Source organism: Lolium perenne, chromosome 2 (genome assembly GCF_019359855.2).
Source record: "Lolium perenne isolate Kyuss_39 chromosome 2, Kyuss_2.0, whole genome shotgun sequence".
Taxonomy (NCBI): Eukaryota; Viridiplantae; Streptophyta; class Magnoliopsida; order Poales; family Poaceae; genus Lolium; species Lolium perenne.
The window spans coordinates 91,995,856-92,012,984 of NC_067245.2; the positions used below are offsets into that span (position 1 = coordinate 91,995,856).

The window sequence follows — 17,129 nt, forward strand, 5'->3', positions numbered from 1 at the left end:
TCTCGTGGTAGTCCAGCTCTTCCAAGAAGGCCTCCTCGTAAATCTCTTGCTGAACCTGATCGTCCAAGAAAACCTCCTCATTCACGGCCTCTTCTTCAACCTCGCCGGTCGGCAAGAAAGTTCCCTTGTCCATGCCCATCGCTGCCATCTCCTTGACAACCTCATTGAGCTGGCGGGTGCGGGTGAAGTCAACGATGGTCTCTCTGGCCTTGCGCGCGCACTCCACCTCCCAGTCAACTTCGCCGGCAGCGGCCGCCGCAGCGATCATGTCGATGGCCTCGTCGATCTCGAGTGCCAAGTCGCTCATGGCCATCTTGTCCTGGTGCAGGACATCTTCGGCTGTCGCCAAGGGCGCTGCTACCACCTTACCGAGGGCCTCTCTGAGCTCGCCCAGGGCGTCTAGGACGTCTTCGTCGGTCTCGTCCGCCGCGATCCCGTCAATGGCCTCTCCGAGGTTTCGGAAGAAAGTGGTGAAGCCAGACTCCGCGACAGACTGATCGTTGCCGGCGTCCTGCGCCGATGCCATCGCGTCGACGGCTATGCGGAAGAGCGCGCGTTCTCTCTGGATTCTCGTGTCTGGACTGACCACAAGAATCAAGGAAACGGAAGCGTGACAGAGATCAAGAAAGGCTTGTGGCTGTTAATATAGGCTGAGCCGCTGAGGCCTGTGCATGTGGTGTGGTGAGAGTCGGATTAGGAATCCAGTTCAGGTCGCGGTTCTTCTCACATACGGATTAGGAAGACGGCGAGGAAACGTTATATGCTGACTCCTAGTCCTAGTGGGCTGGAATTTGATCTTTTTTTTTTCCTTTTAGTTTAGCTTGGGCTTTTATCTTTGGCTAGCTTGGGCTATTTTCTTGTAGTTTTAGATATGAAGGCACAAAGTGGGATGAGGCCGGTTGGTCTAAAAATACGTGGACCGATCCGAGCGCTGTTACGGCGTACCCTCGAGAAAAGAAAAAAAAAAGGCAATAATGTGACAGCGGATAGTTTTTTTTTCGAAATTCCATCGATCTATTAATAATTAGCAGTACAAAAAGCTTCAAAATTAAAAATTATAAAAAGATCATTGGACCGCCTAGCGACGACTATATACACTAGCGTGAGTCGAACGCCGCGTAAAGCTTGTAAACCTTAAAAGTAGCTGCTACGGGCTCTGTGGTGCGTCTGAGAGCCCTTCCCCATGGGAGTTTGTTGTAGTAGAATCCATTGAAACGAGAAGATGGTAAGTTTTACCTAGCTCCGTTGAAAGAGGAGGATGGCAGCACGCCTTCAGCTCGCGCTAGTGTCTATCCCTAGGTGGTACAAAGATCTATCGGAATTCTCATCTATATTTTTTATTAATTTTAGTGCTGACAGATGATTATTTATAGTGCGGCAGAATTTTTGCAAAAATAAAATGGAACCTAATATCCTTAAAGACACTATTGTCCACACATACAAAATCCAGGCAAGGCAACATGTTGAACCGCTGCTTCACACTGTCATATTCATATTGCCGTGAAAAACATCGGAAGCACGAGAAAACAACATAGGAGAACCTCAGTTTCAAAGAAAACATAGGAGAACCTCTTAACAAAACACACCTGACACTATCAGCGCCCCCACCACCACAAAGGAAAGCCGAAGCGTCGGACAACAGCTAGGATTTGTTTTTCTCATCAACAGTCAAGATTTGCTACAGCGGTTCAGTCAAGTCCCTGAAATTTCCACCAGAAATTTTGGTTTGAAAACATCTGAGAGCTCTCACACAAAAAAAAACATTTAAAGATAAACTCTAATAAACGTATATCACAGGTTACAGAGATGGGTTAACTGTTACAACACAGCCAAGCAAATTGCTTATGTTTCATCATTCTTTGCTGAGGCTCGGTTCTAGCTTAACTGCTGATGATGATATCCATCGCCTGATCGACTCAATCTTGTTTACACCAACTCATAAATTTAGTGCCTTCAGTGAAATATCACGTCAAAAACATCAGTGAAGGTGTTCTTGGAAGCAATCATGGACCTCAAGTGTCCCTGACAACATAAGTTGCCTGGCAAATTTACCCTCCTGGACCCAGAGATAAACATCGTCAAAACAAACATAGCCAAGATAAATGGCTCCTCCTTCAGTTATTCATCGACTATTCAGTCCCTCTCTTTTGCTTGTCTCCTGTCATTTCTCTTTTGTTCTCGTGTACCTGAAAATGCAAGGAAGAAATTAAGACGTCGATGGGCTGTCTAAACAAAGTTTGTAGTACCATTTTTAATTATAGCTAGGGGTATTTTTCAAATATGAACTCTCGGACAGAGCCAGAAAAAATCCAATGTTCATCAGCATTATTATGAATGGCATGTGCACGAGATAAAAGTAGAATGCAGGCTTCTTGCATTTCTTTTAAATATTCAGAAATGAATAATTGCAGCGCCATGACCACTGGTGATGCATGAGTGCAAGCGGAGCGAATTAGAAAATAATGATGAAAGAAAATTACTCTTCTTCTCTTCATGTTTCTTCCGCCTCCAATTTTCAGCAAGTCTTCTCTTCTCTCTTTGCTTGTCCATATTCACACAAATCTGACAGCATAAAATCAGTAATAGATAAGAGAAGGGGCAGAAGAATATACAAACAAAAGCAACTGATATATGAACTACACACAAATTAGAAACTTGGTTCTGGTTATGAGTGACATAAATGTCGATTGAAAAGCTCACCTCTTGCCCGGAATCTTGAAGAGCTTGCAAGGGTTCCACACGATCCTGGCCAATAACAAATTGAGACCCTTTATTCTCGTTATTACTAGTATTACCATTTACATTCCTTTTGGCCAAATCTTCTAGTTGCTTCTGGAGCAATGGTGAAATACCAGCCTGGATGAATTGAAGGGTTGATGTCAGTGAACACAAAATCTTGTCAGGCTAAGGTGCCAGAAGTGATCCATAATATTTACTGCATGACAGAAAACTAACCCCAGCCAAATAGCGCCGTGAGAAAGTCTTCGGTTGCAAGGGGTGTTGCAAGAGTTCGTTCAAATCCTACACAAATGAAAATGTGCTGAATTATGGGCCAGATAGATAGAGGAACATTGTCAAGACATGACCACCTAATAATAGCTTAGCTTACCAATAAAATACTAATGCTATTAACCCTAATATAATATTATTAAATCATTCAAACCTGTTGAAGTTTCTGGAGCTTTGCAGATGTTGCCTTTCGTTGCTTGTGGCCTTGTACACGTTCTTCCTCGCTGTCACTAGCATCCAATATAAGTCCCATGGATTCAGCATTCCTCTGAAGCCAGGATTTGTTAGCATTTTCCTGAAAAGCAGACCGCAGTCAGAGCGTGGACAACTATAACTAAAACTAATCAGAGGTCAGTGCTTAATCCATACATGTTAAAAATGATCAAAGAAAATCTAACAAACCACTTACCTGTGAATTTTTACGCGATATCTTGTCGATCTGCCGAGCAAGGGAGAGCCTATTCATTACTTGAGGCATGTACGCCTGATCAACAGGAAACTGCTGGAGGTTCTCCTGTGATTTTCAAGCAATAGTTAGTCAGCTTAATCTGAGAAAGAACCATAATTAAATTGCACCATCTTGGGTGGTTGAGAAGGGTGAAAATGCACTGGTCATGAGAGATTTAATAGGCTGTGTATGTGGGTAACATGCAACATATGAATACATATGAACGGAAATCACCTTTGAAAATGACTTGCAGAGAGAGTAAAACTTGGCTTTGTCATCAGGAGAGATCAACGCAATACTGCAACCTGCCAATGATTTACGCGCTGTCCTTCCACTCCTGTGGATATAAACCTAAGAGGGGCAAACAGGATTGCAAAAATCTAGTTATTGATTTTGGTCTCAATGTAAGATAAGTGTAGGTTAAAGAAATAAACAGTGCACCTACATCACTGGAATGTGGCAGTTGATAATGGATAACAGTTCGGACATTATCAAAGTCCATGCCCCTTGCAAAACCATCAGTCGCGGCCAAAATGGAATTCTCACTTTCACGGAAACGATCGACAGCCTGAATGAACACAAGAAAGTCTCAATGTTTTATCTTACAAAAGGCAAAGCTAAACATTACTAAGCTTAGAAGTTGTTAGCTTTACTTGACTATGACAAGGCAGAGATAGGGTTCCAATTAAAATAAGCAAGAAGAGAAAAAAAAACTACAGTGAAGGTCATACATCACAAAACAATTGGAAAACAAAAGTAAAGAACCTGCTGATCCCAGAACCAGTTATTAAGCGGTAATTTTAGGAAAACATTAGTACATTACTATATGTTAGCAACATCCCGCAATAAAAAGAAACTTATATATGTGTCAACTGGTTACAATGATTCCAACCATAACCATTTAAGTCATTAAGTGTATAATACTCCCTCTGTTCCATAGTTGCCGCTGATTTACTACAAAGTTTTAATAAATTAGCGACATGGAACAGAGGGAGTAGATAATATGTAAAGTGGAACACGATTCCAAGAGCTAAGAAAAAGTTACGTATAGGTACAGCGTACAGTTTATGGAAGAGTTACCTTCATGCGAGCCCTTTGTTGCATTTGAGCGTGATTTGTCAAGACATTGATTCCGAGTATGCGCAATAAAGAAGAAATGTGACGCAATGCAGCAATCGATGTGCAAAATATTATTGTGCGGCCTTGCCCATGAACACTTAATATATAGTACAGGTTGGCATCCTTATCATCATCGCTACACCTGCAAAACAAGCAAAAAGTAAGTTTTCAGTGTCAAACTACTACAGTGTTTGCATAAAAAATTACAAGCCAAAGATAAACGGCTATTACAATGAAAGTACAAGGAAAAAAGGCATACTCGATGAATGATTCTTCAAGTTTCGCAGGCAAGATCGAAGCATTTGTTAAATCAATTATTTCTGCATTAGGTTTCATACCAGCCTGCTTCGAAAGTGCTTCGATGGAGCTCAAATCATCAGCCGTTGATGCCTTTGAAGTAGAAAGGCCACGCTTTAACTTCTTGCGAAAATTAGCTGACAGTGCAAGTGTGGCTGAGAAGACAAAGGTTTGCCTCTTTTTTACTTGCAAATTTAGCACAGTTTCACAGCTTGACGTGGCTTTTACAGTTGGCTCATCAGAACTATTAGATAGAGGAAGCATCTCAATGATAGATTGCACTTCTTTGAAATGACCCCGCTCTATCATTCTATCAGCCTCATCCAACACGAAGAATGACAGTGAATGCAGCTGAGTGATAAATAAATGGAAGCATTGTGACAGTTAGCACCATGTCTTCAACAATAAATAACGACAAGACAATTGCAATAAATAGAACAAGCCACATTTATATACTTCAATCTGTCATTTGAAATATAGAAAAGTTCAGTTTACTTTTGGGTTCAATCATCTAGAGGTAAGAATAGCATTAATAACTATCTTAGATGCAAGTTAGGTTCAACCAGAAACCAGCCACACTTCTGTACTTCATTCTGTCATTTGAAGTAGAGAAAAGTTCAGTTTACTATTAGGTGCAATCATCTAGAAGAAAGAATAGCAGTGATAACTATAGTTATAGTAGTAGATACAAGTTACGTTAACTAGAGATCACCAGGCTTAGTTCCCTGGCTTCCATCACCTAGAACTAGAGGTATTTCTATTATGAGGGTAAAACCAGGATTCTTCCAAACTGAAGATGCCAGACTTGCTTCCAGTATGCAGTTTGCACAACAGAAAAAAAAAAGGTGATTAAGTGTGTCATTTCCCTGCAGTTTGCAGTTATGAAAATCTTCAGACCACAATGCAGTAACAAAAGTTTATTCACAAAGTTGGCCATTTTGTTACAAGGTTCGGATATACTTATGATTAATGATTATACCACATGTTTTCCTAGGGGTATGAATGTTGTATATCAATCATACACTGAGTTGCCAAAATGCAAAATGACTACTTGACATATACTTTCAGACGTTCACATACAAACCTCAACTAGGTGCTGATTGCCTGAGGACATTAGCTCCCATAATCTTCCTGGAGTTCCAACGACAATTTCAGGCTTCTTTTTTAAAAGTCGTTCTTGCTTATCCATGGATAAACCACCAACAATAGGAACAACGTGAATTCCTAAGAACTTTGCTGCATCTTTTAGATGATCGCAGACCTGCAAATAAGAATCATAACATGCATGACACACTACCTTATATTCAAATAGAGGTAACAACTTGAAAGAAGAAATTTCAAGAGCAATGATGTTCAGAACTCTAACTGAATAAGCTAGGGTAAAAGTTGAACTCAAATAACCAGAACGCACCAAGGGGAATAGGATGGACAGCGTAGATTAATAGCTACAGCATTATCAAGAATTAAAGTTCCATGCCAAATGTATATCACACTGTGATCGATCATTCTTATACCTGTTTGGCAAGTTCTCTTGTGGGTGTCAAAATAAGTGCGCGGAGTGGGCCTCCCGAAGAACTTTCCTCAGTCAATTTTCCATCTTCTACATGTACTCTTTCAGCCTTCTCTCGTTCTTCGAGAAGGCGCTGCAAAATAGGAAGACCAAAGGCAAGTGTCTTTCCAGAACCAGTCTCTGCTGCACCAATAACATCCTGTAGCAGTGGATAAACATGGGCAAAGTTAAAAGACCAAAGACTTGCCATGGAGCATCAAGAAAGTCTTCAATTAATGGTAAGTAAACTACTAAGAGGGTCCAAAGTAGCAATACTAGTTTGAAAAATAAAAAGTAAGTATATCCATAACTCCATTAGGGCATTAGGTAACTTAAAAACGCAACGAGCATAAGAAAAAATACAATATTTTCACCTGATGAATAGGTTATGAAGCTAAGAGAAGTTAACAACAAATAACATCAGGACAATAAAACAAAATAAATTCAGCATTTTCATGCAGAATAAGCTAATGGCCAGTTCCCGACCGGTTAACATATAACAAACCTTGCCTTGATGAGCCCCTGCAGGAATGCAAGCCTTTTGTATGGGCGTTGGTTCTTTAAACCCAAGCCTGTGCATTGCCTTGATAAGAAGGGGATGCAATCTTAACTCCAGCCACGCATAAAGTTCATCCTCGCCCAATTTCAGCTCACCGTTGTTATCTTGTTCCATATTTTCATCGACATCTTGCGGATCTGGGAGGCACAGAACAGTATTGTTAGCTATTCTCAAGTAATATGAGCATATCTACAAATACAGTATCAATAGCTATTCTCAAGTAAACCTGACTGCTAATCTACCAAATTTCGGAAAAGCAAGTAAAGCAATCCCAAAAAAAGGAATACCAAATTTTAGAATCTACAAATAAATGAGCAAGTGATCCGAAGACAGTAGCTGAAAACGAAAAACTAAGCACCTTCCATGATGTCATCGGCAACATCCTCCTTGCTCTCCGAATCCTTATCCTCGTCATTCACCTTCCTCTTCTTCCTGTTCCTCTTCTTCTTCCCCTTTTTCTCTCCCTTCTTACCCTCCTCGGCATTGTCACCAGTAACATCCTTCTTACCTTCCTCCACACTGTCATCGGCGCCATCCTCCTTGCTCTCTGAATTCGTCTCCTTATCGTTCACCTTCCTCTTCTTCCTGTTCCTCTTCTTCCTCTTTCCCTTCTCCTCAGCCGTCTCAACCTCCTCCTCCTTGCTCTGAGCTACCAAATCGTCTGCACAATCACCATCGTCATCGCCACCAACATCGGCATCCAAGCGCTTGGCATTATCCCCTCGCTTCCGTTTCCCCCTCTTGGTCTTCCTCTTCTGGTCACTCCCCACCTTCCTCGCACCTGCTCCCACGTCCTCCACGATGGTCCCGAAGATCCCGTAGTCGGCCCCGTCGATTTCCTCCAGCTCCAGGAACCCTGCGCCGAACCCCAAGCCAAGTCAGTGAACCCAACCCCAAGGTGGAAATAACAGTACGAGAAGTTGAGGTCGTTACCTCCTTCCCTGCCGCCGGCAAGGACGAGGAAGGGGTCCTCAACCACGGTGGCGCTGGTTGAGGAGGGAGCGTCGGCGGCGGCGGCGGCTCGCTTGGGTTTCTTCGAGCGGCCCCTCTTGTTTTTCTTGGGCCGTTGCTTTGTCTCATGGGGCGGAGTGGGAGGGTCCGGCATCGGCTGCTCCGGTGCTTCGGCCATCGGAGACGGAGGGCGGCGGGAGGAGGAGGAGGAGGAGGAGGCGGTGGCGCCGGGAGGGGATGGCGGCAGGGACGTGCGGTGGCGGCGAGGATGCAAGTGCGCCGAGTAACCTGGAATTAATTGATCGTAAGTGGCAGAGATGGACTACAGAGGCTAATGGGCCAAATGATCCGGCCCAATTAACTTGTGGTACGGGCCATGTTCGCGAGGAGGTATCACATTCACTCGGTTCGGGCCCCATTACACCCAATCTCACCTGCTGCCTCCTCCCTCTCGCCCCACCACGAATCCTTCCTCGGCGGTGTCGCCGTCGCCGTCGCCGTCATCTCGCCGGCGTCGGCCGCTGGGAGGACATGGCGTCGTCGCTGTACGCGCCCAACCTCGACGATTACCTCCCCTCGGACTCGCCCCCGCAGGAACCCCCCAGGACTCTCACCCTGTAATATATCCCGCCCCTGTCCTCTTGCTTGCTTCTCGATCTCGTAACCCTAGTGTGGCTCAATTCTCGATTCGAGCTAGATTTTTGAGGCGTTTGCTTCCCTTCTGCAGGCGCGATCTGCTGGACATCTCGCCCGTGCTCACCGAGGCGGCTGGTGCCATCGTCGATGTGAGTGGTCTATGTGTTTTTTCCTTTTACCTCCTCTGTTGTATGCATCTTTCGGGTTAGTACATGGTATTCATGTGAGAAGGTACGAGGTCGGTAGTCGTTTCTAGGCTTATTATGATCTGCAAGGTTCAGCATCAGGAGAAAACTAGCCTATTTTGCCTTCTCAATTTGGTGGGAAGTTCTGTAAGTGTAGATTCCTCTCTTAATTTAAGGCCTCTTGACCTTGAGGGCTAACTTATGGATTGTTTAATTGTAAAATACAACATTGAGCATTTGTCTAAGTAATTTGGTCCCTGTCCCTCATGGAAATGAACTTGGGCATATTTTGTGTAGCCTTGAAATGCGATTACCTGTTTTCTGAGGTGCACATAATTTGAATGTGCGGCGCATTTTTTTGTCTTTATGGCTTAATTTCGCTGTATCTTCTTTTATGTGAGGCCAAACATATGCCGCCACATCAGTGGCCTAACTCCAGGAACTGAAGCTGTGTAAGAGAAATCCAAAGCTGTTTAGCGTCTGGGCAGGTTTTCAAATTAGGAAGTAGTTCCTGTTGATGACGGAGCTATATATTACTGTAATGGTCCAGTTTCTATTCAGATAAAAGAATCCTATTGTTGTAAGGCCACCTTTTATGTTATGAGGGAGTGACCCATGGTTTGAGATCAGTAAAGATTACAAGGAAATTATCCTTTTACTTGCCCAGCCCTTTTTACCTCCCTCTCTCTTGGTCTCTCCAGCTCTAACCATGGTACCTCTCTGTGGCGCCTGATCACCAATTCCTCTACCTAGCCCTTTCCTTGTTTCTGAAAGTTAAAGCTCTAACATCTTTATGTCATGTCACATGGATCACTTTGCGTATGCGTCTTTAGTTGGTCTATGGGCTTAACTTAAATCATCATCCTTATGATTATTTTTTATCTGTTCAAGTGTCTTATTATGACATTGCCTGTGTTTGCACTTATGCAGGATTCATTCACACGTTGCTTTAAGTCAAATTCTCCAGAGCCATGGAACTGGAACATTTATTTGTTCCCATTATGGTGCTTGGGAGTAGTCATAAGATACGGACTACTGTTTCCGCTGAGGTACTTGAGTCTTATGGTCTGAACTTCACATTGAGCTTTGGGATATTGCTAATTCTTATCTGAAATGTTCCGTTTTATTTTCCTCTTTTAATATGAGCACTTCGGTTATTCTGCGCTGTTGATTTGTTGTCAACATAGATTTGGGATCCCTTGAGGGCTTTGCCCAATATGACATCACTTGTAGAATTGTAGATGGTCATGGAAATAGTGTTCCCATGACGCGCTTAACTGGAACTGTGTTTAACAATTCCCATAATGGCTTGTCAGTAATATGCAAATCAGTAGCCCACCCCAAAAATCCACTTTGTACTAAAAAGATGTGACGTCCTCCTTTTGGGTTGACTTGTTATAGTTCTTATTAATATTGATGTTTCAGAGTTTGCATTTTATTTTTGCGGTGTGGATCATATAATCTGCACTACACCACTAGGCCTTACACATTTTGAATCCTACTACAAGTGTTTTTTGTGTCTGACAAACCCGTTGGTCCAAATCATTGCCATGTTTTATGTGCAAATCACATCTATCCATTTGATGCCTATAACGTTTTTTTGTTACCTTTGAGGCTATAAAATTTTCTTCTCCAATACTTCTAAAATACTTCAATAAAAGATATTTACTTCAAATAATAATTTGATTTTATGTACAATTGGGCAGAGAAACATTGGTCTTCTCTATACTTCTGTATATATGCTAGTAGTGTACTACTAACAATTAGTCCATCCACTGCATCTCCTGCTTTCATTGATTTCTTTGTAAACATCGAATCTCAGTCATCTGATAACTCAATTATGTACCAGGGCCTTAACACTTCTATTAGGATGGCTGGCCTTCTTTGCTGCCTTTTTCCCCGTGCATTTCCTAATGAAAGGGAAAAGTAAGATAAAACGTAAAATAGAGGTGAGCTATTTTGTGATGTATCTGGGTCATCTCTGTATATGGATGTGTGCATATTTTGTTTATATTACCCCTGACGGTTCTGGGACAGCCTGAACTGAACTCTTGGTTAACGATGGTGATTACATGGCTTTGTGTATGTATGGATGAGCATTCATGTCCATGGTTCTTAGGGTTTGTTCGAGCATGTGGTATACCAGTAAACCTGTTCACCTCAAGTCTTAATGGAACAATGAAATAACAGCAAACTGCCAAACTATTACAAGTTTTATTATCCAGATATGGGTTTCGTTGCTGAATTCTAGCGACTGAGACTGTTCCCTTTCCCTAGTGAATACATATTACATAAGCATAACAATAATTAGCACACCATCAGTTAATCCTTATCTCGATGTCTTATAAGGGTTAAGCTCCTACAGTTAATCAATATGGATGTGTCTTATGTTTTTGCTGTATGTTAGCTTATTATGGTTATATGTTAGAAGCCTAGTAAAGTTAAAGCTAACTTGTGAGATCATCTTTAAAAGCTTTTTGAGTTAACTAGGATTTAGATTCAATTGTTTGGTCCTGCCTGACACTGTTACTCCTATAGCCACTGTATCTTCTTGTAGTAACTAATATCTCTTTAGCAACTTTTATGGTGCTTCCGATTCTACCTCTTAGGAGGGCTGTACAACAAACCTATTTCCCTCTCCTTTTCAATGAAAGGAAACGCAAAAGCTTTTTGCGTTTTCTCGAAAAAAAAAAACTTTTATGGTGCTATGTAATTTTCATAACTTACTCAGTTTTCAAGTTCCCTGATAGTTCTATTTTTTTGGCCAATTCTTTTAGTGTGATGTTTGTTAAAAATTTCTTGGGTTATGAGTTTTATTTTGAACTTTGTGCAGAGGAAGCTGGTTGAAATGATGTGCAGTGTTTTTGTTGCTTCTTGGACTGGAGTTATTAAGTACCATGGACCACGCCCAAGCTCACGACCTTATCAGGTTACCTTTTGTCTTGTTCATTTACTCATGTCTGAGCTACTAGTATGCTTGTGCTTGTGTACAAACACTACAGAGAAGTGTAACCACCCGCACTTTTGAGGTACATAATAGCTGTTAAACTAAAGGCTTGTTCCCATGAAATTTCACATGGAAAGTTATCACAAAGCCACAAGATGTCATCTCCATCGCATTCTTCTGATTATTGAACATGCGTGCTCTATGACATATTATTATCTTGAATTTTTACTTTAGATGGTTTACAGTCTGAATGTGTCCACAGAATTATTTTTAGAACTATATCTGTAGGTCCACATTGTTCTTGTATATAAGTACCATTGCTTTCTTTATATTACTATAAAATTCTGAATATGATTGATACCCTTGCAACAATATTGTAATTCAACAGGTATTTGTTGCAAACCATACATCGATGATAGATTTCATTATTCTGGAGCAGATGACAGCATTTGCTGTTATCATGCAAAAGCATCCTGGATGGGTTGGTCAGTTCCTGTTGTTCAGAAACATATGTTCTAGTTTTAATTTTGTTTCAATCTTGAATGTTTATTTATTCAATATTTCTCCTCTAATTTGTAGGATTTATTCAGAAGACTATATTGGAAAGTGTGGGCTGTATCTGGTTTAACCGTAATGATCTCAAGGACCGTGAAGTAGTTGGAAGAAAGTAAGATATTTGCTTTGCAACTCTCTGTGTTAGAAAATCTTTTTACAGTGATCTTTTCTTATCAGGTTACGTGACCATGTGCAACATCCAGACAACAATCCGCTCTTGATTTTCCCAGAAGGAACTTGTGTCAATAATCAGTACAGTGTGATGTTCAAGAAGGTATAGTTGTAGACCCAAATTTTTTTTCAGTGGCCATATAAATGGCTTTGAGTAGTCTTAAATACAGAAAATTTAATCCAGACAGAATCTGGAATTCCATTCTTTGCAGATACTGCACTGATCATACATATGGTATCAATATACCATCATTTTTTAGCTGTATATTAGATTATACCAGAGTTCTCTGCATATAAAGCAAATTATTAAGGCTTATCACTGTTCAGAAAAAAGAAAATGAATCTTTTCTTTTCACTCTGTACACAATATGGTTAAAGCAGATGAGGGAAATCAGTCATGTGTTGCATGACATATACTTAGACATTTTTGGTTCTTGACGCATGCTAAGCATGAGATTGAATTGTTTCTTTGTATTTTTCAGGGTGCTTTTGAGCTTGGCTCTGCTGTATGTCCAATAGCAATCAAATATAATAAAATATTTGTTGATGCTTTCTGGAATAGTAAGAAGTAAGGAAACAAAATTACTATATGAATTTGCTTTCTTCACACTTATACCTTTGTTTTTTTTTCACGTATTACTCCACTTGATATGTTTACCAGGCAATCTTTTACAAGTCACTTGGGCCGTCTTATGACATCGTGGGCTGTTGTTTGTGATGTCTGGTTCTTGGAACCTCAGTATCTTAGGGAAGGAGAGACATCGATAGAATTTACTGAAAGGTAGCATAAGTTTGGATAATATTCCAGTTTCTACAACACACCAAGGATCAGAAAGTATAACTTCGTATACTTAATGCAATGCTTTGTACAGAGTAAGGGACATGATAGCTGCTCGAGCTGGTCTTAAGAAGGTTCCGTGGGATGGCTATCTGAAGCACAACCGCCCTAGCCCAAAACACACTGAGGAGAAGTGCGTGAAATCTTTCTGCCTCTCATGCAAATACAGGAGTTGATTTGGTCATCCTAGCCGGTTAACCATTTTTAAGTTTACATGATTTCTCACAAGCTTCTCAATTTTCAGGCAGCGCATGTTTGCAGAATCTGTGTTGAGGAGACTGGAGGAGAACTAAATAGGTGTTAGCTGCCTTGTAATCCGTTTGGGCTTGTGGGATCTGCATGTGGAAATGACCACCGCAGTTTTGCTGTAAATTTGTTCAGTTTGGCAGAATTAGCAGCGCGTACCTGGCAAGAAACAACTATTGCATGTACGTGTGGCTATATATCTTTTAGCATCTTATCTTGTGATCCGTTAGTGTCAACACGTAAGCATTGGTGTTCTTACAGGAGATGCTGTATTGATATTTGGCTTGTGCTTCATTCAGACAATTGGTACTGATCATTTTCATGTCGTTGAACCTGTGATTGTTGATTTAACCTTTTGTTTGCTAAGCAAGAGGGACAGCTGGATTACATCACCGAGAAATAAAGTGCTGAAAGAAGGTAAAGTACGTGTTTCTACACTTAGATGCTTGGGCAAAATTGCAAGAAACTAGAGGTACAACATCGGTGAAAGCATGTAAGCAATACTATGTTTAAAAAAAAAAATACTCCCACTGTCTAAAAATAGGTATCTCAACTTTATCTAGATACGGATGTATCTCTAACTAAAATGTATCTAGATAAAAATGAGACATATTTTTAGACGAATGGATTATATGCTTTGCACTGAATCTGGAGCTTGCTTGCAGTCCAACTGTCCAAGTAGCTGGCCTGAAAATTTTATGAACTATATTCTATCATCTTTACTACGGAGTATATTCAATGGTACTTACTATTAATGATTGGCAATTTTTTACAAAAAACTTTGGAAAAAATCCAGCACCTTTTCCATTCTCACATGCTTCACACTTTGCATACAATGATAGGTCGTGAGTTTGTAAAATGTGGAGTCCCCAATACCGAAATTACGTGTCTTGGACCTGGGTTCAACGGAACCCGGACCCCAAAGTCAATAGTACATACATATAAACATCAGGGATACAAAAAGAATCCCGAACCCAAATATAAAAATAGGTTATAAGCAAGTCATCCAAGAACCGGCAGTTGTAAAAAGAGTTTTTGGCATCGAACATGGAATTGTCAGAATGATGGCGGTTTCTTCTCCCACCTCGGCTCTAATTTTCCATCCCTTTCATACTTGTTTCTCTGTAACTACTCCCTCCATCCTAGAGTGTAAGTCACATTCCCATTTTCAGGTTGTTCGGCATATGAGGCAAATAAAGGCACAATTTTGCATTAATTGGAGTTAATTAACGCATGCATGCAGCCCGCACCTTTCTCTCCTCCACATGCAGCCATTTGGGAGACTCACTCCACCATGCATGCAATAATTATGGAGCTGTTTTTATTGGCTGTTGCAGTTACGAAACATCACAGTCCGGCCTAATTGATCACAATTTTTGCCCCAATCACGTTACGTCTTGGGCCAAGATATTAGAGGATTGTGACTTACACTCTAGGACGGAGGGAGTAGTGAATTTGTGTACCCCGTGGGTGTTTTGAGTGAGTTGAGCAATTGGCTCCTAACATATTCCATAATATTTACTACTACCTCCATCTCAAGGCTTAAAACTTATATTTTTAAAAAAAAATTAAACCAAGTAAAGTTTGTCCAAATTTTTAGAAAAATCTATCAATAAATATGATATTTTGTAGATAGCATATGCAAATATATTTCATCATCTATCTAATGATATCAATATTGTATTTTGCATGTTAATAATTTTTGATAAAAAATTGGTTAAACTTGACATAGTTTAACTTTTTTTTAAATATATAAGCATTAAGTCTTGGGATGGAGGTAGTATTGGATACTACTACTATTAATGATTCTCCAATTTTTACAAGAAATTCCGGGAACAAATTTCAGCACCCTTTCAATTCTCACATGCTTCACACTTGCATACAACAATCGGTCAGAGTTTATGAAATGTAGTCTCCAATACATATATGTGAACATCGGGGATAGAAAAAGAATCACCAATAACAATCTGAACCCAAATATAAAAATAGACTAAAAGCAATTCATCCAAGAACCAAGAGAAATAAATGAGAGGGGAAAAAAAATAGGAGAGGATGCTTGAATGGTCCACTAGAAGTAGAGCTTGCAGGGCGTATTCTTGTACTCCTGCAGGAGGCTGCCGTCCCCGCCGACCCTGAACTCGCAGTCCACCTTCATGTGGTGCTCCCTCGTGTCCCACAACTTCACCTGGAACTGCACCGTGGAGGTTAGCACCAGACGCAGCCCGACGCTCCCGGCCCCAACCTCGGCGGCGAACCGCGGCCACGCCGGGTCTGTGGGCGTCGGCCCGGACGCGGAGAGCTCCCCCTGCAACGGCGTGTCGCTCTTGGGCTGCTGGTAGAACGGGCTCACGGCGGGGCCCGACGCGATGAGCTCGTCCCCGTAGTAGACGGAGCCGTCGACCTTGTCGAAGTGGATGCCGATCTTCTGGTTGGGGTTGTGCTCGTTGACGGTGAACTTCACCGGAAGGTTGACGGCGCCCGCCTGGCGGTTGAGGTTGGGGATGGAGAAGTCGGCGAGGGAGAACTTGGGGCGGTGCGGGCGGAGGCTGAGCCAGAGCACGAAGAGGATGACGCCGGCGACGAGGACGAGCGTGAGCAGCACCGCGCACAGGAACTTGAGGCACCGGATCGCCGGGCTCTGCCGGTTGTACATCGGAAGACGGTAGTTCCGCGGCATGGCTGTGCTAGCTGTCGTGGTCGCGATACAGTGGTGGTGGTGTACGTGATGCGTGTGTTTGCGTGTGACATTTTATAGGTTCATTCGGCATGCATGTCGCGGTGTAGAAGGCAGTAATATTCTTGCCTTGCGCAGAGATGAGAGATGCTAGCACGCCATGAGGAGTGTACGTACTCTGGATATTGATTCCCATGCTAGCTACGAGACCTCACAGAGTTTGCTGGAAAGTGAAACCGAATGTTTAAGCTGACTGGCGATCCCTCCGTTCTTTTGTTTATGGATTTTTTTCTCTCTCTCTTTCGCGGTTGTATCATTCTCCCGCATCGTTTTCCTGTAAATGTACTCATAATGTGGTTCTGCTGCCTGTAAAAGGCAGCATATATTCTTCCGTTCTTAGTCTGAGTAACTTATTCTTGAATTGTTGGCTTAAGGTTCCTGCGGATATGGGAAGAACAACTGACGAAACTTCGTCTTCGGGCAAACTCAAAGGGAAATGATGCTCTAAAACTTATCCGTTGGAATCGTTAGTTCGAACTTAGAAGTCACCTAATTTAACTTACAGATGTCACTGTTAATCTGGTGCTCCACTTTTGGGACGAGGAATTTCTGTATATCCTGCTCTAAAGATCTTATTGCATATCCATGGAAGGCGTCCTTGTGAATGGGGCGCAACCCAAGTTCATGCTCGCTTTCATGCAGAAACATAGCTGAACTCCATCTTCACGAGGAAGGACGCCAGTATACATATTTTTCTTTTATAAAGGGGGTATATTAAGGCTTGTGCTTTCATAGACTTCCAACCTTAAACGTTGTCTTGTGTGGAAACACAATGACGGCTGTGATTAGATCACGATTAGGGGTAGAATGTTAATTGTAGCCTCTTCTCGGTAGTTCCAACCCACTCAGAACCAGGCCCTGCTCGGTCCGTTTGTACGCGCGCGG

General features: G+C 41.8%; 3 protein-coding genes across 3 annotated transcripts; 1 reads left to right on the forward strand and 2 right to left on the reverse strand.

Moving 5' to 3' along the window:
- Window positions 1-1,744: 1,744 nt before the first annotated feature.
- LOC127333250 (DEAD-box ATP-dependent RNA helicase 13) lies at window positions 1,745-8,211 on the reverse strand. Its single transcript, XM_051359592.2, has 15 exons — window positions 7,915-8,211; window positions 7,340-7,837; window positions 6,928-7,118; window positions 6,388-6,582; window positions 5,958-6,134; window positions 4,836-5,224; window positions 4,538-4,718; window positions 3,903-4,025; window positions 3,692-3,808; window positions 3,419-3,523; window positions 3,164-3,304; window positions 2,956-3,021; window positions 2,701-2,856; window positions 2,481-2,562; window positions 1,745-2,186 (listed from the first exon to the last, which is right to left on the reverse strand). Exons 1-15 carry the CDS (start codon window positions 8,108-8,110, stop codon window positions 2,134-2,136), a joined length of 2,670 nt encoding a protein of 889 aa, XP_051215552.1. The 5' UTR covers window positions 8,111-8,211; the 3' UTR covers window positions 1,745-2,133.
- A 123-nt stretch (window positions 8,212-8,334) lies between these two features.
- Window positions 8,335-13,832, forward strand: LOC127333253 (glycerol-3-phosphate acyltransferase 9). The gene is made up of 12 exons (XM_051359619.2): window positions 8,335-8,549; window positions 8,660-8,717; window positions 9,684-9,802; window positions 10,603-10,702; window positions 11,587-11,682; window positions 12,089-12,185; window positions 12,280-12,367; window positions 12,433-12,529; window positions 12,909-12,994; window positions 13,088-13,207; window positions 13,299-13,397; window positions 13,509-13,832. The coding sequence occupies exons 1-12, from the start codon at window positions 8,464-8,466 to the stop codon at window positions 13,555-13,557; spliced, it is 1,095 nt and encodes a 364-aa protein (XP_051215579.1). The 5' UTR covers window positions 8,335-8,463; the 3' UTR covers window positions 13,558-13,832.
- Window positions 13,833-15,347: 1,515 nt separating this feature from the next.
- On the reverse strand, window positions 15,348-16,242 carry LOC127330126 (protein NDR1-like). The gene has a single exon (XM_051356451.2). The coding sequence runs from the start codon at window positions 16,185-16,187 to the stop codon at window positions 15,579-15,581; it is 609 nt and encodes a 202-aa protein (XP_051212411.1). The 5' UTR covers window positions 16,188-16,242; the 3' UTR covers window positions 15,348-15,578.
- Between the last annotated feature and the right edge of the window lie 887 nt (window positions 16,243-17,129).